This window comes from Lacerta agilis, chromosome 13 (genome assembly GCF_009819535.1).
Source record: "Lacerta agilis isolate rLacAgi1 chromosome 13, rLacAgi1.pri, whole genome shotgun sequence".
Classification (NCBI taxonomy): Eukaryota; Metazoa; Chordata; class Lepidosauria; order Squamata; family Lacertidae; genus Lacerta; species Lacerta agilis.
The window spans coordinates 41,718,798-41,741,568 of record NC_046324.1 but is presented as its reverse complement, the minus strand read 5'-3'; the positions used below and the strand labels follow the sequence as shown (position 1 = coordinate 41,741,568).

Below are 22,771 nucleotides of genomic sequence, written 5' to 3'. Positions count from 1 at the left end.
CCACAGCGCCACCTGGGTCCCTATACACCTGGAGCTGTATAGCTGAGTCCTAAATCTGTTCTGTGGTTCTCGCAACTATTTAGTTGAATGCTGCCCCATGTCTGGAACCTAGAATCATTTTAACACATTTCTCCTTTTCCCTATCCTGCTGTTGCCCTCAGGAAGGAGCTTGTAATCAACAGAGAATTCCTCACCATACTGCTTCTTTCTATCATTGGCGAAGGCAAAGGAGTTCCTGATATTGGAGTGGAGCCAGGGGTCTTTATCTCTTCTATCATGGTCATGATTTTCTCCGGCACTTTGGTAGCATCACTGCAAGTTTCTAACCAATTAGGCAACTTGGCGTTAAGTATCTCTGAGCACTACAAAAAATATGAGTGAGTTAAAAATAAGATTATATGCTTTTCAGATTAAAATTTTATCTGTGTGTACAGGTATCTTTAGTTCAAGGTTCTTGCCAAATTCTATTGGCAATGTGAACTATAACACTGTAGTGTAGCACCTGCATATAGCTTGTTTGGAAAAAATATACTTCCCCATCACAGAAATGCAGTGCTTTATGTATGATTTCCTATAGAAAATAAAAATAAAATTCTGTATGAAACATGCTTACTTTATAGGGTCATAGTCACAAACAATAAACCACCACAGGATCTGTGTTGTGGCTTGAATTTTCATTTACGGGCCTAGTTTTTCCAATAATTTAAATGTTTTGTGTCACAATCAAAGAAAATGGAGCCTAAAATGAATGCCTTTAGAGTGTACTCTGTGTTGTGGAAAACCTCAGCATTCCCACAAAACCAATTTTTTCTTACAACTTAGCATCTCCTCTCATACTAACCTCTACATGGTAATACTTCATGTGTTGAGCAAAACTGCAGTGCTTGTCAACCAGAAAACAGAATCTTTTTTTCTCTTCAAGTAGAGCTTCTCTGCAACCTTCAGCAATAAATCTTTGAATATCACTCTGTCGAGAAGTCACCGTTTCCAAATACTAAATAAAATAATAAATAATAGATCACAACAGAGAAAACTTGACACATTCTTCTTACACAACTCGGATCCAATAGCGACCTTAATGTCTTAATCCAATCTGGAACAGAAATAAACAATGTGGTTGCCGTTCTCTGATCTAGCAATAAATTTATCACCTATAATGCATTTATCTAAATGCTACATCTGCAAATCTATGCAACACTTAATTATTTTTCCTTCCAAGAGATACATGGAACATCACACCCTTTGAACTTAATCAAGTTTAAGATACAGCCGTGCCTTGGTTTTCGAACAGCTTAGTTCTTGAGAGCCAGTGTGGTGTAGTGGTTAAGAGCGGTAGACTCATAATCTGGGGAACCAGGTTCGTGTCTCCACTCCTCCACATGCAGCGGCTGGGTGACCTTGGGCTAGTCACACTTCTTTGAAGTCTCTCAGCCCCACTCACTCACAGTGTTTGTTGTGAGGGAGGAAGGGAAAGGAGAATGTTAGCTGCTTTGAGACTCCTTCGGGTAGTGAAAAGCGGGATATCAAATCCAAACTCTACTTCTTCTTCTTGAATGTTTTGGCTCCCGAATGCCGCAAACCCAGCAGTGGGTGTTCTGAATTTGCGAACTATTTTGGAAGCTGAGCATTCGACGGGGCTTCCACAGCTTCTGATTCGCAGCAGGAGCTTTCTGCAGCCAATCCAAAGCTGCACTTTGGTTTCCAAATGTTTTGGAAGTCAAACGGAGTTCCGGAATGGATTCAGTTCGACTTCTGAGGTACGACTGTATTTGAATTGGAGATGGAAGGGCTTGGATCTAGAATTTAATGAGCTGAAGCCACTCGCTCATCAGGCTTTCCCATTCTCCTCCTTCCCATCACAGTTAGATGTGGTACAAGGGGTTGCAATGGGGAGGCACCAGGGGAGTGCACTAACCTCAGTTTCTTTATGCTCATATTTTGTTGCATTCCTTCCTCCTTGACTTTTCCTTCGGATTTTCTTCAGTTCAGCTTGAGATTTTTCCAAAGAATCCAATTTGCTTCTATGTTCATTCTGGTATCTCTTCAAAGTAGCCTGCAATCAAAGCATTCAGAAATCTTATATTAGAATATAATAATTAGCTGATGATGTTGGAAGCTCAGCTCCCTGTTATGGCAAGCAAATTCTTTAGGATATACATTTGCAACCAATGCCAGCATAATAATATAAAACAAGTATCATTAATTGTATGTTAATGTGAGAATGTATTGGATGTACTGTGTTTTAATCAATAAAGTTTTTGCATCAGAAAAATAATAATATAAAACAAGTATCATTCTGCTATAGTAGCAAAATAAAATAAAATTAAAAAAATAGCAGTACAATGACTGTGTGCCTCCCTCACAAGAGGTCTGGAGGGTGGTAACATGAGAATGGGCCTTTTCTGGAGTGGCTCCCTGTTTGTGAAATGTTCTTCCCAGGGAGATTCCGCTAGTGCCTTCATTATATACCTTTAGGGACCAGGCAAAAACGTTCCTCTTCAACCAGACCTTTGGCTGATTAGCATCTTATGCCCCTTTTAAATGTGTTTGTGGGAGGGGGAAGGAAGGTTTATTGGTTTGGTTTATTGCTCTTGTTTTTATCATGGATTTTGTTTTTTTATATTGCATTTTATTCTATGAACCTCCCTGAGATCTACAGATGAAGGGTGGTATGCAAATTAAATAAATAAGAATAAGAATAAGGATGTGCTGCAGTTTGTTTCCTCCATCTAGTATCAGCAACTTTCATGTGGAAAACAAACATAAATAACTAGCCAAACATAAATAAATAGTGTTTCAAAATAATAATAATAATAATAATAATAATAATAATAATAATAATAATAATAATAAGCAGCCAAACATAAATAATTTTTCAAAAGAAACTTGAGAATGAAAACATTCTGAGCTGTATTTGTTCAAGATTTCATATGTATTGCTGTCATCTTCTTGTAGCCAACATTCAAAACAGTTGCTAAACCTGCCAAGGATCTCAGAACTAAAAAGAAGGAGATTGATGTTTCTTGCTTTGGAGCAAAATGTATATAATCCTGGTCTTTTAAAAACGCCTCTTACTTATGTATGCAAATATCTCCCTGTGCTCTCAGGGACTCCGGTGACCTTGGGTTGATGCAATGGAATATCTGACTGACTTGCACAAAACGTCTTTCTCAAAATGACATTTAAAGCAGGTATCTAATCATTTCACAAGTTACACATGATACATGCCTAGTGACATGGTTCATTAAAAATGTTTATATTCCAAATATAAATACATGAAATCCTCCTAATGGAAACTTCTCTTTACCTCTTTACCTAATTTCCTGTGTCATTCAGCTATGTCATAAAAGTTGACTATTGTCCTAGAATATTCTGTTTAAATCAGAGACTCAGATCCAGCCCTAAGCCAATTCACAAGCGTTCTGTAACAGGCCACCATTAGCCACAAAAATACCTTATCTGCCGTACTCAGTATGGGTTTCTTGGGAAAATTCATCAAGATATCACACAGTTTATACATTCAGTCCTCAGTTTGTAACAGATTTGCATTTTTCTAGCAATATGCTAAAGTAATCCAGCTATGAGAATGTTTCATACTTGTAATTCTATCTTTGTTGATAAACACAAGCAAAACTATTAAGAAGATGCAAATTAAGTTGATAGCCAGTGATTTAGTTTTGCTCTACCCAGTATCTGTGCCCACACCTGCTGAACTTTCAGACAAGACAAATGTAGTAAAGTTCCTGGAGGAAGTGAATCCACAACCTGATTGGCCTACAGGAGCAGCCCGGAATCAGCCAATCATGCATGGCCCATTGTGTAAATAATGTATATATAGCAGATGTTTTGGGGAAAGATTCATTCTTTGCTACTACGAGCTGAATAAAGAGCATGAAATTCACACTCGACTCCGAGTATATTTCAATTCCCATACTGAGAAGCCAGGGCTTTGAGATCTGCACGGAGAACCTTGCTTGTGGTCCTCATGCTTAATGAGATTTGCGGATTGGAAACCCATGGGTGGGTTTTTCCCCCCTGCAGTGGCCCCATGCCTTTGGAACAACCTTCCCCCCTTTGTGTTGTATCTCACTATGACATTGCTGCATATATCCCTATCCCAAATCCCAAGATTTGGGAAAGGGATATATGCACTAATTGAATTTTTGTTGCTGTATCTGTTTTAACTTGTAACTGGATATTTGCATTTGGTTTTATGTGCTTTAATGGTTTTGTTTAATCTTTTGGCTTTAAGTGTATTCAATTCCATCCTGGGATGTTTAAGTGAAGGACAAGATTACAAATATGTTTAATAAAATTGGCCGTTCAAGTTTTTGCTCTCATATATTTTTGCATCTTAAATGCATCCAAGGAGACATTTGAAATGCCTTCCATAGGTCCGCAAGATATCCAAGACTATATCTGTGAAGGTGGGCTTCATTTTACTTTGATCAAGTTGGTTTTGGTAAGACAATTACCAATGTGAAAGTATTCAAAAGATGAAAGCTTAACGTCAGGATTCTGAATATTGCTTCACTTTCATACAGGTCCACAAAGCTGCTGCTTGAGATGCATGATCAGGCCCTTGACTGTTTGACTTTAACTCATAGTGTCTGACTGTCAGTTATTCTCCACTACAAAAATTTAATAACTGAGCCACTGCATAATATAACAATAAATATGCCATTATTAGCCTTCCTTTGACTAGTTAATATCTTAGCTTTAATCCTTACTTTATTTTTAAGACATTTTTGCCAATGATTAATATCTTCATCAGATATAAAAATAGGTAAAATATGAATATATAACATCTAGGAATCCAAAACACCTTAGTTATAGCTATATGTACAAATCAAGATAAATGTAATTTAGTATTGTTGGAATTCTTAACGTTTCAGCCTTGAAGACAACACATGTAGATTGGCAAAGTTGATATACCGGTACTATAAACATCAACAGAGATATTAAGGACTGAACTTAGTGTCCTAAATCATAAAAAAATTGCTTTAAACACAGGGGCTCTGCTCCACATGTGTAAAGCCTTCCCAACCTGATTTGGGAAAGTCATTTCTTGTGTTATTTGCCAACACTAAGTAGCACATACGATAAGATAATCATATAAATGATTAATCTTCTCTGGCACTGAAAAACAAGATACTTACATTCATGTATTTTACATCTAGTTCAGTCTTCTTCTCCAGTTCAGATATAATCTCTTTATGGAATTTCTTGAACTGCAAGAGTAAATGGATAACTGTGTAGTCAAAGGGTTAGTTTACACACAAAGGTTTTTATTCTCTAAATATGGTTTTTTTAAAAAATAAAATAAAAAAGAAGTTAAAATATTTCATGGGTATTTACTTACACTTTCTTCTAAGCTGTCATTCAGTTTCTTCTGTGCAATAGAAATTTCTATGAGAACATGCCCTGTTGACAAACACAATTAATTAATTTTTATACTGTTCTTCATCATTTGTTATCCCTATGTTACAAACTTGGCTACTTATAGATTAAAGCATGGTATGACAAATTAAACCAGATAAAACTGTATCAAATCACATCAAAACATACAACAGATGGTCATTCCTCAATTACAGTTGGCCAAAACAAACCAGTCACACCCAAAATACCAGGTGAAGAGGTAGGTGTTCAGTTGAAGTGGACTCAGTGGAGTATTGGCAACCAGTGCCTGTAAAGTCAGTATAATATTTCAATTAACTGCTCTGCTCAACACTGGTGGCTGTGTTCTGTACTCGTTGCAGCTTCTGTTACATCTTCAAAAACAGACCCATGTAGAATGCATTATAATAATCTAATCAGGAAGTTACTGGTGCGTGGGTTACTTTGGCAAGGCTATCTTGGTCCAGATATGGTGACAGCTGGTGCAGCAGCCATAGCTGGAAAAAGGTACCTTCTGAGCATCCACTTAGCTGGATCAAGAACCAGCCCAGACTACATGCTGCTCCTTCAAGGGGAGCGCAGTCAACATTTTTTTCCTGTTCTGGTAACTTTTATGATGAAAGACAGTAAATATAATCATTCAACAGTACATAGTATATCTGGATATTCTTTCTCGAGCCGTTGTCACAAACAGCAAAAACAAATTTTAGAGTAAAATTATACATGGCCACTGTTACTCACAACTGCTAATTGACACCAATATATTTTACAACACTACCTTATAAACATTGCATGGCATTTCTTTCTTTCTTTTATAGAGCTATACAGTAAGCTTGGTGGATCAGGGTAATGTTATGGACGTAGTGTATCTTGATTTCCATAAGACTTTTGACAAAGTCTCCTATGATATTCTTACAGAGAAGCTGGTAAAATGTGGGTTGAACGAGGTAACTTAGGTGGATTTGTAGCTGGTTGTCTGACCGAACCCAAAGAGTGCTCACTAATGGTTGCTCATCATCCTGGGGGAAAAAGGACAAGTGGGGTGCTGCAGGGTTCTGTCCTGCGCTTGTGGTTGCTCATCTTTATAAACAACTTGGATGAAGGAATTGAGGGGATGCTCATCAAATTTGCAGGTGACATAAAACTGGGAGGGCTAGCTAATGCTGCAGAATACAGAATTGGGATTCAATATTACCTTAATAGATTGGAGAATTGGGCCAAAACTAACAAAATAAATTTCAACAGGGACAAATGTAAGCTTCTACACTTAGGCAGGAATAACCAGCTGCACAAATATAAAATGGGTTGCACCTGATTTGCCAGTAGTACATGTGAAAAAGACCTAGGCGTCTTAGCAGACCACAAGCTTAAAATGAGTCAGCAGTGTGACACAGCAGCAAAGAAGGAGAAGAAGGAGAAAATCTGTATAGAAGTATAGTGTACAGATCAAGGGAAGTAATAGTACTGCACTAGTCTGCCTTGGTCAGACCACACTTGGAGTACTGTATCCAGTTCTGGGTGCCACAATTTATGAAGGATATTGACAAGATGAAATGTGTGGAGGAGGGCAACCAAGATGATCAAGGACCTGGAAACCAAGACTTAATGAGGAACGTTTGAGGGATGGAGCAAGCTTGTTTTCTCCTGCTCAGGAGGCTAGGACCTAAACCAATGGCTTCAAGTTACAAGAAAGGAGATTTTGACTAAACATCAGAAAGAACTTTCTAACAGTAAGAGTTGTTTGAGAGTGGAACAGACTCCTTTGGAAGGTGGTGGACTCTCCTTCCTTGGAGGTTTTTAAGCAGAGGCTGGATGGCCACCTGTCATGGGTACTTTAGCTGAGATTCCTGCATTGCAGGGGGTTGGACTAGATAGCCCTTGGGGTCCATTCCAACTCTACAATTCTATTATTTTATATGCTCTATCTGAACACACTCAGAGGCAAGCGAGACCATGCCTGCTGTCCCTGTCCACAACTTCAGTGCACTGTTTGGCTTAGAACAAACAGTCTACAGTTCTGTGGGAATTGGTCAGGAGTGGGTCTCATGTGGCCTTCAGCCTAATTTCATGCAAGTGGCAGGAAGGGGGTAAACGTAGATAAGGGAATAACGGAAAAAGAGAAAGAAAGGAATTGCAGAGGTGGAAAGAGAGAATGCAGTGACAGAGAAAAGAGGTGGCTCGCCCACCTTTGACTCTGATCCCATCAACCACTGGTATGCAGCTCTTGATGGATTACTCCCAAAGAAATGTGGCCCTCATCAGAGAAATGATTGCTCCACCGCTAGTGCTGGTTCTCTCTTTCTGCAATGGAGGGCAGGGACAGCAGGTGTGATGCTGTTGCCCATCCATGTGTTTAGCCTAAACACATATGCAAGAACATCTACAAACTCTTTTGCTATTAACCTGTCCCCCTGCTAGTGTTCTGCTGCCCAACCTCAACTTGCGATCTTTGTCGTTTTCTTGCATCATGCCACAGAGATTCTGAATGGACCACAGCTGGGTGGCAGTGCAACTATGGCTAAAGAGCAACACAGTGCAACTATGGCTTATGGCAACAGGAATAAGGGTTCAGCAGGTTATTGAACCCTCATGTGTCCTCCTTCCACATTAACTATTACAACAGCAAAGGGTTGGGAGGTCTAATTTATACATGCCCTTCCTCTTCTGCCATATTAGTAGCACACTGTCTCTGCCTGAGCTTCTCCACCTGAAAAACAAGAATACTTATAACCTGTTTTGCAAATGATGTTAGGGGTAAGGCTGAGCATAATCCTGTCCTTAGCTATGCATGGGCAAGTCCCACCTACTTAAATAGGACTTAAGTACTATAGGCAGGACTGCAGAGGAGGACATTAGACTATGTGGCCTTAAGAATGCATATTTGTAGACATAATGAAATAATAAACGAATATAATTTACAATGTAAAACAGACTGGTTAATTTCAACTACATTTAATGAATTAAGTTCAGGGCCTGCTTTTTTCAGCTTCGCTCATACAGTACATGCTTTTGAGAATTTGCTGCCACAGCAACACAGCTAACCAAAGGCTGGCACTTTTGCAAAGATTAATGCAGTAGAACCTGGAACTTAAAGTACTGACAGTAATCCAACAAGGTTGTGTGCTGGCTCAACCTTCCCCACCCCTGTACACTCCCTTCCTTTGGCTTTTCCTGCCACCACCGTGTAAATGTTCAATAAAACAACTCATTTACCTGGCAGGTCAAGACTGGAAAACCTGACTTTCAGATGTTGTTATTCTAGTCTCAGTAGCACTCAGCCTGACTGAACATCTCAGAGAAACAGTGTGCTACATTGCTATTCCTGAAAACTACTTTTTTTTTACACTTCAAAACAATTTGAAGGACTAATATAATTGGGAAATTAAAGCAAGTGTTTAAGACTGTCATTTTAGACACCTGTCTCATTCCTTCTTCTACAACATCCTTCTAAGAGCCTCGTTGTCACCATGCAGATGTATGCACTGGCTAACCTATTTCCTCTTGTGTCATGAGTCAATATTTTTACAGTGAAACCATAGTAATCTCAGAGAGCTTAGTAAGGCGCAAATGGTAGGACAAGTTGTACTCCTTTATGTAAATGCCCACAGTTAGCAAATTCAGAAAATTTTAAAGTCATATTATTAAGCCTCAGCTGTGCTTTATAATGTGACACAACAAAGAATTGTGAAGCATGTTAAGTCTGTTTATAACAGGTGTGCAGAACTGCAAGCAGGAAATCTGTCTCAAGTATGGCAGATGGGAAAATATATAAGTACTGGTTAAGTTAGGTTGTGTCTTCTGAATGTAGTGCATCTGGTGGAAAGCTTTCTCTCTTACTACCCTTTCCACATTTCATTAGCATGACCGAAAATTCATTCCAGATTCATAATGCCCTTCATACTAGGGTAAGGAGAATTAATGTTTAAAAAATAAAATAAAATAAATTCCACACCATAATAGACAACAGAAAACGTACCCCCTTTCTTTATGTATGTCAGAATACACTTAAAAAAAAACAACAATAACCCAGTCCTCTCTGAAAATCGGACTTTAATATCAGTCATATGTGCATGTCAGATATGCAGCTTATAAAGCCCATTATCATTTGCACATCCGCAAAAACACATTCAAATAATTTCATATAAACCTATTGACTTATTATTTTCCCCAGGATTTAACATATTTATATATATTTTAATCCATGGATATTAAAAGCTTATGATTGGTGCAAATACAAGTAAATATAAATAACATATCCCTCTTGCCTCATTTAAAATTGATAGGCACATTACTGGGAGTAATTTTGGTATTAAAAAACAATAAAAACCAAGCAGGTGCATTGTTAATAATGTATGAATAAAACACAGCATTTGTTTTTCTACTTGCCAAAGTAGTTGCAATATCTGTTCTCTGGGCCTTTTTTGTTCAAGGGATGGTTTTATACTAATTGATGCATATTTCTAATTAAAGAAGCCTGATATATAAGCTTTGATCCAAAGAACTGCATATACACTGCATCTCTTTGAGCCTCCCCCCAACAAATCCTGAGATCATCCTATGAAACAAAATGGCATGTTACACAGGGGACTGCAGCTGGGGGGGGGGAGAAATTGATGACAATTCCCATGTGAATGCGGAAGTGCCTTTTGCTCACTCTTGTGACATTTTACCAAACCACTACTGTATATAAGAATAGCATCTACTACCCAACTACAGAGGGCACTCTTATCTTCTCAAAGCCTGAATGAATAGACTGTTTGTGTGGACTTCAAAACTGCAAGGACTGCAAGTACAAAAGAAAATCTAATACTGCTCAACCACAGGTCTGAACATGCCCAAGAGTCTGACATTGTTTAAGCAAGTAAGTAAGAGAGGATCTCTAGAGTAGACGGGTCTCTGTTTGTGCAATAATAGTCAGTACAGGCAAAACCCACCTGGCCCCTTTACATTAAATTCAACCACTATTCAGATGGTGGTTAGGCACATTCAAATATAAAAACTCATAGAAAGACAACGTTTTCAGAAACTTTTAAGAATATAGAAAACCTCCCCCGAGGAAGAAGAAAAATTAAGAAATGCCAGGTAAAAATAAAGAACTGAAATAGTCATCAAACTACGTATTTTACTCAACAGAGCCACACTAGCACTCAACAGAAATGTCAATGAGAGGAAACACCTACGAGGTGAAGAGATACGTGGCATGTAAATATTAAGTTAGAACACACCTATGGCAGATAATGTCAACTCTTCGTCCCCAGAGGGTGCATCATTGCACATATGACTGCAAATGCGTTCTACAGTGGTGTGTGTGTTTTGTGTTTATAAGCAGCTGCCTGTGCCGGACTTGTGGGTGTGGCTGCAGAAAGCAAACCAGAAGGGTCAGAGGGTATTTGCCAGTAATGCCTGAATTTGCGTATTGCCAACATTACTTTGCACAATGCCTCCGCCCTTCTGCCAAACATAGCAAGATACACTGCGATTTTTTAAAGTCGATACACAGCTGTGCTATAACCATTTCTCATGTTGATTGAGACATTTCAGCTCTGTTGTCTTCCTGATATAGCTTCATGGATATCATATTTAGGCTTGCATTCGGCAAAGACTCCACCCCATATTAATGTGGTGCCTTTGATGTCTACATATTACAAGACAGGGATGGGTGGGTGGAAAAAAGCTAGTGCAAGGATATTGTTCACAATGTGTGCTATTTTTTCTTCCAAAAAAGAGGTCAGTTTCAAGCATGGGATACAAAGAAGGGTATAATGTCATGTTGTGCACCCACTTTGACCCTAGATTAAGCGCTAATTCGAGGTTGGACTGGAATACAGATCCCCAAGCAAAGATATACAGTGGTACCTCGAGTTACAGACGCTTCAGGTTACAGATGCTTCTGGTTACAAACTCCGCTAACCCAGAAATAGTACCTCAGGTTAAGAATTTTGCTTCAGGATGAGAACAGAAATTGTGGCGCAGCGGCAGCAGGAGGCCCCATTAACTAAAGTGGTACCTCGGGTTAAGAACTTAATTCGTTCTGGAGGTCCGTTCTTAACCTGAAACTGTTCTTAACCTGAGGTACCACTTTAGTTAATGGGGCCTCCCGCTGCCGCTGCGCCACAATTTCTGTTCTCACCCTGAAGCAAAATTCTTAACCTGAGGTACTATTTCTGGGTTAGCGGAGTTATTCACTGCATTATCTAGAAGATCTATTAATACAGGAAAACTTCCTCTTTATTCACGAAGACATTGCTCTGGTTTATATATACCGGTATGTTTAAGAAGTGAATATGATTTTGGAATGAGTTGAAAGTACCAGTGCACCACTTTTCCAGAAGTGCTGGTTGTTTCTTAAGAAACGAGTAGAAGATACAAGGATGGTTGTTAGTAGAATTCTAAATCCTAAAAAGACAGTGACGTTTCAATGATCCAAGATAATCAGCAACAGGATGTGGTTAGAAACTTGGAACTCCTTGTTCATGAACTCATGATAAGGAACTTAAGATAAGCTCTGAATCTTGGTGGTGAAATTTAGCCCCATGAAAGTGAGCCCTATAGAATAATTCCCACAGGCAGTGGTGAGAGGGGATAAACATGTCTCCTGGGTCTCCAATAGGGTGTTCTGCCACATTCCTTCTTTCACTAGGGCCCCCAATGACAAGGCTCTAAAATGCAGGGTCTAAAAATATTATTTTGTTTCTGTCACACACAATGGACTCGTCAAGAGAAGGCAATGATCAGCATAGGAGCATAAGTAATAAATCAGAGATGCATCCTGCATCTCTGAAACAGAAACAGAACCGCATTCTCATCCTCTGCCACCAAGGCATCCAACACAATGTCAGGGAATGAACTCCGCAGAGCCCATCACAATTGCAGTTCTAAGGATGGGTTGCAATGGGTGAGCATCTCCCTCATGAGAGTCATCATTTTTTGAACATTCAGTGCTGAGCACAGCTGCTCGCTTTAAGAGATTTATATTCTGCTTTGAGGAAATCCTTCATAAAATGGCTTACTATATTTTAAAATACATATTTCACAAAGTCTTAAAACACAGCAACAAAATAATATTGCAATCACAAGCATAGCACAATTATAACTTAGCCACATCCCAGTTACCTACATTCACTCATATCTCTGGCATCAAAAACTTTTGAAGAGGGAAAAGGTTTTTCAAGCCATCTTGAAGAGCTCAACAAATTTGGCCTTCTTAATCTATGAAGGAATTGCATTCCCTAATTGCAGAGCCACCTATTACACGCATTCATCAATCTAAGTAGTGAAGCAGGGCTGAGCCAGTTCTTGAGATATTGGGCGTAGGCTGTCCATTAAGTAACTTGGCCCCAAGCTGTTCAGGGCTTTAAAAGTATTAACCAGCACTTTGAATTGGACCCAGAAATATACCCATAGTCAGTACAACCAATACAAAATGAGGACATTTTCTTTATTGCCCCCACCCAATAACTGAGTGGTCACATTTTATAAAAGCTGCAGCTTCCAAACTGCCTTCATGGTAGTCCTATGTAAAGTGGCCATTGCAAAATATTGTATGATCTGCAAATAGGATTCCCTTGTAATGCTGGTGTGTATTATCCAAAAACATCAATACTGTGGATTGATTAAAAAGTGATAAAAAGTAGTATTTTTAAAAAATTAACCTTAATTCTGGCTTAATGGAAAACTGATAAACTCACACTGCTTATTCTTTTTGACAGATGTTAAATGTCTTCTTTCAGCTGCAGATTATTCTGAAAGCTCATAAACAGCCCTAGGAAAAAACTATTTTAGATTTAAAGTCCTAATCTGTTTTAGAAGGGTGATGGAAGAAATCAGATATACAGTAATGCTCAATTGGACCAGAAGCTCACAGGTGTCAGGTCCTTGAAATTGTTCCAGGCCTCAGAATGTAAATTCTATTTCCTGTGCTTGGAAAGTCAAGAGGACAGTGCACCCAAGTGTTATGTAGAACACCGTCTCTCTCAACTGTTTCTCAAAGCTTGCCTGTACACTTTGAAGGGCTTCAGGCAGGGTAGTCCTAATACATTTTGCTGTTTGAGGCAATCCCCTGCCACTCTGCCCCTGCCTGGGTAAGCCCTAGCATGGTGCTGGCAGTGGAGGAGGTGGTGGAGGCATGCTCCCCAGGCCTGAATTTGCTGCCTGGGGTGACTTCCTCAGTGCCTTACTATGTCTCATGGGAGGCTGGCCCTGGTTTGAGGATAACACAGGTTCCCCATCCTTGTTACAGAGGAAAGGAAGATGTCTGAATAATTTAAATTGTTCTGCAATATTTGCCCCATGGTTATTTATCTCCATGATTATTTGTCTTTGATCACACATGCATGCCAATATGCCTTGTATACATGTGTACTTGACCAACACACATAGTAAGATCTTTAGCTCAGGGTTATAGTGTGTCACGGGGAGATTACATTTTGCACTATATATGGGGGAATTAATAGAGAAATATGGAGAAAGCCTTTTCCAAAGTTATTTTGAAAAACAAATGGTCATGTTTTCTAATATAATTTTAAATATTTCTCTGTCCTGTAGTGCTGCCCCTTGATAAAGATACAGATTGTTTGTATGTGTAAATAAATCCTTGCTGCAAAATTAATTCATATGAAGAATATCAGCTGTTCCGGTCATGTGAAATCTATGGACAGAGTAACATGGGTGGCCTGCATAAGTTCCATCAAAAGTATACAAACAAAGCAAAACAAAGCAAAACAACTCTGTAGACAAGTCCTGAGCAGAAAAGCTTCATGTCTTGGCAATCATGTTTTATAGACCTCAATTTTTTACTGACTAGTATAACTAGCATAATGTTGTGGCCAAAAGCATAATCTACCATCCCAGAAGACTATGAGGAACTTTATTTAAAATGCAAATGCAAACAATTATGTAACTTGGTATTAATGTACTAGAAGTGTTAGCTTTCTCACAGTACTCAGAGGACAAGCAACCAGGAAGTTTTCATCATATTTCATACCTGTAAGGGGAACAGCTCATGTTGTTTAGAAAATATTTATTCAAAGTAGGCATTCAGTGCAAATGTACTAGGACAGCAAGTTCAAGGTACTGCATTCTTATTGGATGTTACCAACCACTTACACACAATTTTAGTTTTTCAAGAGCAGTATCACACACCAAGTACATATGCTCAGGGCTATACATATTATTTTTCAAAATGCTACAGGATTGGAACTGAAATCTTAAGTCTGTCAACTGGTTAAACGAGAAATACTGTATAAGCCCCTGGGAGAATGGAGACTGGATCGTTACTTTCGGAATAGGAAGCTTGAAATACTAATCTGCTATTGTTGGCTATCATATTCATCACTGCTTAGTGGTTTCTGAAATATTAAGTGGTTTATAAATGCTTTTAAATAAATAAATATTAAGTGGTGAATATAGTAAGATAAGGAAGATAACCAAAGTCCACCCCTGAAGTATGGTGAGTTTCATTGTATGCACGCAATAGACTAAAGTAGGGTGTTGCTTACTCAAATGAACAGGTCACGCCCTCAGTTATTTTCTCTATTTGAAAAAATGCTAATATTCAGTTCAATTCCATACAAAATACATTCCATTCTCCCTTTTCACTAGTACTCTGTCTTAAGTTTAGCTTCCTATTTTGCAACTGAGTTTATTTAATGCTTCCCTTTCTGGGATACCCATTTTCTTTTCAGGCCTATCCTACACATCAACATTCTATGAATGCTTGACTAAACCCAATACAAACTAGTAGTATACTTTTTGTTTGAAGGTACAGTAAGTAGCTATGTGCTGCCATCTTATAATTCAGTAGTTCTCAACCTTTAATAAATGGCTGTCCACTTCTAAAAAAAAATTGGTACTTCACTTGCCCACTGGGTATACCAACCTGGCATCTTATGTCTTCTCCATTTTTTTTTATATCCCCTGCCTCCACAAAGCAGCTCCTACATCCAATTTCCCATATCTCACCTTTTCTTCCATCTTTGCAACTTTACTGAGATAACTGAGGATGCAGCAGTCAGAGACTTTAATTCCATTCTTCCCTATCAATGATCCCAATGAAGTTGCAACTCACACTTCAGAAAAACCTAGACCTTTTGACTATTCATAGGCTTATTACCAAAAATAACATCAAAAACTGATTTTGCCTCCTCACTCATGTCTCATACTCATTTGAGTATGGAAAATGCTGCTATACCTGTTTGGTAGTATACAATTCCTATTTAACTGCGGCATGTCCCTCCTGGTACAAGTCCCCAGGACACCAAGTCTAAGCTGAACCATTAGTTGATTCAGCCTTTAATGCACCACTGGTAGACTAAGCATTGGCTATGGTCAGATGTATAGACAAATCATAGGACCCAAATGGCAGACTAGAGATTTGCTATATGACTGCAAGTAAATTGCAGTGCAGTTTCAGCACTGTAGCAAATGTAACATTCACTTCAATCTTTTGACCTTTCATTTCAAGCTACCACATGTACTGAGCTAATCACATAAAAGAAGTTTCCATTTGGATCAGCGTTTAAATTACAAACAATCAATTTAGTTTCCCATACGGTCAGATCCAAGTTTTTCCTGACTTTTGAAGGTTTTCAGTACACAACAATTGACCTTTGATCCCATTTGTAACAAATTCTGAGATTCCTAAGCAGACAGTGTGCACATGACACAGCTTCCATGTAATTAGCAGTGAATGTTTTTTTTCCATTTCTAGGGATCTCAAGGGAGGAGGTTCAGCCTGGTCAGAAATAAAACATGTACTATGAATCAAATAGAAATTTATCCTGACTCTTCAAGTCAGGGTTTAAATCAGGGGTGCAGAACTTTTCCAGTCCAAGGGCCGCTTTGCCTCATGGAAAATCTTCTAGGGGCCGCATGCCAAAAGTAGTACAAGCAAGAGTTGAAAGCAGGTGCAGCATCAGGTGTGACTCAACTTTGTAAAGTAGGCTACATTCCATCCATGCAAAAGCCAGAAGATTCTACCCACCCACACTCCTCCCTATGCAGACAAAAGCATTCAGGGAGCAGGACCAGTAAGAGATACCTGCAGGGCCACACTCAGCCCCCAGGCCTGAGGTTCCTCATACCTGGTTTAAATAAATCCTTTAATTCAGCAAGAAAAAAAGACAGGTTTTGATCACTGATTTAAATCAAACCTCTTATGTTCGTTTACAACTAAACTTTGCTTGATTCTTACAATTAAGCCTTTCATTTCTTAATTGCACTGTACAGATTTTAAGTCTTTCCCTTTTTTACATATATAGGGAATATGTACTTTTCCCTATACATATATAGGGAATATGTACTTTTCCAATATTGAACTTTAATAGCTCAATATTGGAAAAAGAAAGATCTGCCGGGAATTAAAGAATGGCAAGAAAAATTATTCAACTATATTGATCTGGCTAAATTAACAGATAAAATTAGAGGATACAATGATCAAAAATTCCAACAAGACTGGGGAAAATTTGGAGAATACATCAAAAAGCAATGCCCCACTGTGAAATGCTGGCTCCATTTTTAGACATTCTGTATCGGGATCAAAAGGAAAAGTGTTAATGGAATGGTGAAGAAATGAAAGATTACAATGAATATTAGTGTAGTACAAAGAAGTGTTAAATGGAATCTGGGAGGAGGACAAGTGGAAGTCACAAGGGAGAAGGATAGAATAATAACTGAATGGACGAATGGATAGAAGGAATAAAGGGAGATATGTGTAATAGACGTAAAGGGTCAGATAATAAAGTGACTGATATGATTAATGTATTCGGAATAGGATGTCATGAATTAGAGAGGTATCTTATTATTTTCCTTTTTTTCTTTTTTTAGTAATGATGTATGGATTAGGTCATGACATGTATAATGAGGCTTTTATCTAAGCAAAGAGCCATATGCAGGCTTTTTAACTCAAATTTTCTTTTTTCTGTATATGGCTTGTGTGTTTCGAGACGATGTTATTATTTGGATTCATTCTTTCTGTATTAAATAATAAAGTTTAAAAAAAAGAAAAAAAAAGAAAGATGAATTGGTCAAATCAACAATGATAGACTGGGCAAAAGATGTGGGTCATAACATTATGATGGATGACTGGGAGAGATTGTGGCAAAAAGGTATCAATTTCACTGCATGTAATAGTTTAAGAGAAAATGTAATGAAAATGATATATAGATGGTATCTGACACCAGTTAAGTTAGCAAGAATGAATTCTAAAATGTCGGATGTGTGTTGGAAATGTAAAACGTCGAAAGGTACCTTTTATCATATGTGGTGGTCGTGTTCAGGGGTAAAGGCCTTCTGGGATAAGATTTATAATGAGCTTAAGAAGGTAACGAAAATTACCTTTTGTAAGAAACCAGAGGCATTTCTCTTGAGCATGACCAATGAAGAGATACCCAGTCAGGATAGAGTATTTTTTATGTATGCCACGACAGCGGCTAGAATTTTATTGGCAAGAAACTGGAAGGGTGAAGAGCTACCGACAATTGAAGAATGGCAGAAGAAGCTGATGGAGTATATGGAGCTCGCAGACCTGACCGCCAGAATCCGAGACCAGAGGGAGGAGAAGGTGTCGCAAGATTGGAAGAAATTTAAGGACTATTTAGTTAAGCATGTTAAACTGAATGTTTGAATTTTTGTGCAGAAACATATAAAAGAGTCGGCTTTTAGAAATTTAAGGTTAGTGTTAATGGTTTAGAAGAAATTTTGATGTGATAGATCTATTTGTATAAGAAGGTTCTAAGATATAGAATATAAGTTAAGAAATATATTGGTTTAAACAAATTTAAAGAGTATTAGGATATTGAGTATAAGTCAATGGGAAAAGAAATGAAGCTACCTAAAGAAAATATATGTTTTTGAAGACAGAGGAGGGATCAGGGGAAGTCCCCCCCTAAGAAGTTTAAAATAAGATGAGAAACAAAGATAAGTGTTAGGTAAGGTTTGTATAAGTTTTCTTTTTTGTATGGTATTGTTGTGTTTTATATTGTTGATTGTGTACTATGTTTTGATTGTGTTTATGTTTGTCTAATGTTGTCTTTTGCTTTGTTTTATGGTAAAATAATAAAATCTTTTAAAAAATAATAATAAATAGTTGTCATTCATAGCATTGTTATTATTGTAACTTAGAAGGCTTGATACATCTCAGACACATAAGTGTATTCAAGTACCTGGGTTTTTTTCCTATAGTCATATTTATCCAGGTCTTGCTAAATTAACTTGTAAAGCAAATAAGGTGACTTACATTATGAATTATTTGCCTTTTACTGTTTGCTATTCAGCCACTCCCTTTGACTGAATTCAGAATGTCAAACCACACAATGATGACTTTCAGAAGGAAACCAAAAAAGATAAGCAATTGCAAAGGAGTCAGCATTACTCAGGAGCAAACTTTAATCTAGCCAGTTGAAGATGATATCAATATAGTCTTGAACTCACCTTTGAGAATCAAAGGATGGGAAGAGAATATGAGGAGTCCCTAAGCCCTGGTTTCTTTTGTAAATTAGAAAAAAAATCCATAGACTGTACAGCTGCAATCCCCTTTTCAAAAGCTCTCTGTATTCTACATGAGCTGTTGTTTTTCTCTTTTACATTAGGCAAATTTATCCACCTCAAATTTATTCTGCGCAAGGAATTTTGAACAGATTAGTTGGTAGACCAGGGGAAGGAAGAATATGGAGAACATTATCTTGAATTATCCCATTTAAAGTACAATCAATAGAAAAGACGGCAGGAAAGGCATGATGAAAAGCAAATGTTGTTTTTCTGCTACTTTTTCTGCCAACAAGTTGCATGCTTCATTTCAAACTTCACAAGAAATAAAATACAGGATGTACCCAATGCTGCAGCACTATTTGGTGTAACTGACAAGAGGCACACATTTCAGTCTTAAAGTACATTAGGGAACTCATTGTTTGAATTAATTAGCTTTGGGAGGGATTAGACAATTTCCGAGATCTGGCCCATCACATGGAGAGGATGGCTGCTCTTCTCACCCACTCAACTCAACTCGTCTTCCCCATCTCTTAACACATCCCTGCACATCTAAGCGGGACACTTTAAAATGTGTGCAAAAATCAACACACATATGCCAAAATAGTGTGGCCAGTTCCCAAGAAAAAAATGTGGAAATCTTAGGCAGGGCAAATGCACTAGGCAGACAGGTGTGCTCCCATTCCCCTCCACCTAATGGGGTTGGATGGCCCAGGGTGGTGGGAAGGGAACACCATTCAATCCAGCCCTCACAGAATGTAGAAGGAGAACTATATATGGAATGTAAAGGCATTTACAAAGATTCTCATAGGCTCAATAATCAACTGAGAACCTAGGTTTGCCCCCCCAAAAAAACCTATAAGCTCCCACATTACCCGGTAGTTCTATGTATCAAGAAGAATGTGCATCTGAATAATCTAGTAAACTTACCCAATTCTTTAGAAACAGGTGATGCAACTGCAATGTCTCCTATCTTAGCAACACCATCATAGTAGGCTCTTCCAGCAAGAATCATACCTAAAGAGACAATAGGAGTAAAGCAAATATATTATGAGTTGTAATCTAAATGAGCAGCTATATATGTTGGAACAGATGATCCTCAGGATGCCTTCTAACTCTATAATTCTATGATTCTGTGTCTTTTGGTCTCATTCTCTGCCACCCCAAGGAGGGGAAAGAGAGTGTTAATAGTGGTACAAAGTGTATACAGTCAACTCACAACTTGCACATATTTAACTTGCACATTTACAGCTTTACATTCTGGGTGGCTGGTCAGTTGCACTCATACAAATTAAATGCATGCAAGGCAAAAAACTTAAAAACTCTTTCCCTTACCCCAAGCATGGGGAATCTGTGTTTCAAGTTGCAATTATACTATAATAATTACAAATAAATCAATTACCGGTATGAGGCTAAAGAGTCTTTCACTTTTTATATAATAGGGAGCTTGTTGTCAATTAACTCACATAGCTGCTTCAGAAGTCAGAGGAGGCCTTTGAATAGTAAAAGATCTTCAGTTTTGTGTAAGAACTGAAGAGGGGTTAGCAAAGAGGGCAGCCTGCACCTGGGTGCCACCTTAAATATGCCAGGGGCAGGCAGGGCAGAACCCCCCTGCCACTGCCCCCGATTGGCCTGACAGGCAAGGCCCACACCAAATGGAGGGTGAAGCACGGCCAGAGGCTACACTGTCCAGAGTTCAATGGCAAAAGGAAAGTGGGACATAAATGTAAGAAAATAACTAAATAAATAATTCTAGTTACAGGTAGGTGGCTGTGTTGGTCTGCTGTAGTCGAAACAAAATAAACAAAATAATAAATATAATAATAAAAATCCCTCCAGTAGCACCTTAGAGACCAAATAACAAACTTAGTTGGTCTCTAAGGTGCTACTGGAGGGATTTTTTTATTTTTTATTTTGTTTTAAATAAATAATTTCACTTATGAATCACCTCCCATCCCAAAGTGATTTACAAAAACTTATTATGAAGCAGCTAAATACATAAAAACAATTAAAAAATACAAGTATGTATTACTTTTCCAAAGACAGAGTTCATACATCTTCAAATGCAAGTGCCTTGGATCACCCTTATCTTGAAAAAGTAACGTGAGGCAACTACGGTACCTATTTTGTTCCTTGCAAAGTAACTTGCTACATCTTGCAGTTGCTCTTCATGCTCATGATACATGTATCTGTTCCAAGTGCCCTGAAGATCTGGGAAACCAGATTTTCATATACAGTATATATAAAGCTACTTTAACATGTGTAATCGCCTTCTGACTGCTGGCTGCTCTCTAGCATGAATGTTGCTTCTGTGACCTATCTGGCAGAACAGGCCTTGATATTCAAATTATAGATATATAAATAACATGAAAATCATTAGCAGAGAATAATCAAGCCCAATTATACGTGTTCTATGTTATTGTTTCATTTAGGAAAGATGAACTAATTTGGTGGGCCACATTGTTATGGAAGTAAAAAAGTGAACTTGCCTTCCTCTCCCTGCCTGGTTCTATGAGAACAGGAAGTTTCTGAACTAGGAGAGTTTCTCCTTTTAAATCATGAAAGTACTGGTTGCATAACAAATACTATTATATAAACTGGTGCTTGTTCTACACCAGTGAACTTTGTAATGAAAGAAAAGTAATGAAGGAAATGTTACAAATGTTAACTGGTTCATTAAGATTATTATATATATTTTGTTAATGAGCTTGGATAAGTTATTTCAGACAGTTTTAAGAAGGAATCAATTTAAGGTGCTCCATAACTAGTATAAGCTCAAGCAAAGTGGAATTGGGGGAGGAGAAAAGGACCAAATCAGAGACAAGCGACACAGCAAGCTTTAGAAGGAAGAATATTATAAAAGGCAACAAGATTAAGCCTACAAACCTATAATTACTACAGCCCTTAAGTGCCATTGGTAATGTCACTCCTTGTTTTATTAACAACAACCTTGGAATATAAGTAGCTTTGTACCAAGTCAAGAAAAGCCACCACTGTCATTTTCATGTCTCTTATTCCATAGTAATATGTTTCTGAACAACGTTTGTAATCATGAAGTCACTGATATGCACTAAAACAATCCAGACTAGATCCAGCCTATACCAACACAATAGCTTTGAACTCTGTTTACAGGTTCAGCAAACCAGCCTCAGTGAGAGGATCAAATGCTTTCTCAATGCTACTATTGAGTCAGAAAATCTAGATTCAATTTTGCTTTAAGGAAAAAACCAGTATAGAAAACAGCCTATGACCCAGGCAAAATGGAAAAAAAATCAGTATGTTCTAAAAAGCTTAATGCTGTATGTATGATTACCTATAAGTTCCACTGATCACAATGGAACTTACTTCTGAGTCACCATACCTAGGAACATACTGCATGCTTTAGATGCCTTCTATCTCTAGATTAGCTTGCTTGGGGGCATGGAGATTTTGCAGTGCTTTGAGGGGATACACCTTCAAAGTCTGAACAAGTAAGCAAGAAGCTAGAGTCTGGTTCATGTGACCAAATATCGGCCCTCAGATTATAGTAATGTAATGGAAATCCAAGGTATGCTGTCACTGGTCTCATGGTGAAGTGTTGGGTTTTCCTTTATGCTGAAAGAAAGCACAAGGAAAGGTGGCACATGGAAAAATATTACTCATCTCAAATGATGAACAGTGGGTGGGTAGCAGAGCAGTGATTTCACTTAGTCAGCTGTAATGTGTACTGAGATAATTGCACATAGTGGGTTGTATTCAATGCTAGTCCTACTCACAAGTACACCCATTGAAATGAATGGGCATGACTATCCAAGTTTCATTCATTTCAATAGGTCAGCTCTGAGTAAAACTTAGCTAGATGCAATTCATTGGATCTACAGTGGTACCTTGGGTTAAGAACTTAATTTGTTCT

The 22,771-nt window shown here is 38.1% G+C and overlaps 1 protein-coding gene across 2 annotated transcripts in view; it reads right to left on the bottom strand.

Moving 5' to 3' along the window:
- BAIAP2L1 (BAR/IMD domain containing adaptor protein 2 like 1) overlaps positions 1 to 22,771 on the bottom strand; it is a 60,944-nt gene that overhangs the window by 13,972 nt on the left and 24,201 nt on the right. For both annotated transcript variants that reach the window (XM_033166479.1, XM_033166481.1), the window contains 6 exons: positions 19,810 to 19,896; positions 5,363 to 5,424; positions 5,160 to 5,231; positions 1,916 to 2,053; positions 842 to 994; positions 195 to 362 (listed from right to left, as the gene is read on the bottom strand). In XM_033166479.1, coding sequence (XP_033022370.1) covers positions 195 to 362; positions 842 to 994; positions 1,916 to 2,053; positions 5,160 to 5,231; positions 5,363 to 5,424; positions 19,810 to 19,896 — 680 coding nt within the window. The remainder of the gene's footprint in view (positions 1 to 194; positions 363 to 841; positions 995 to 1,915; positions 2,054 to 5,159; positions 5,232 to 5,362; positions 5,425 to 19,809; positions 19,897 to 22,771) is intronic.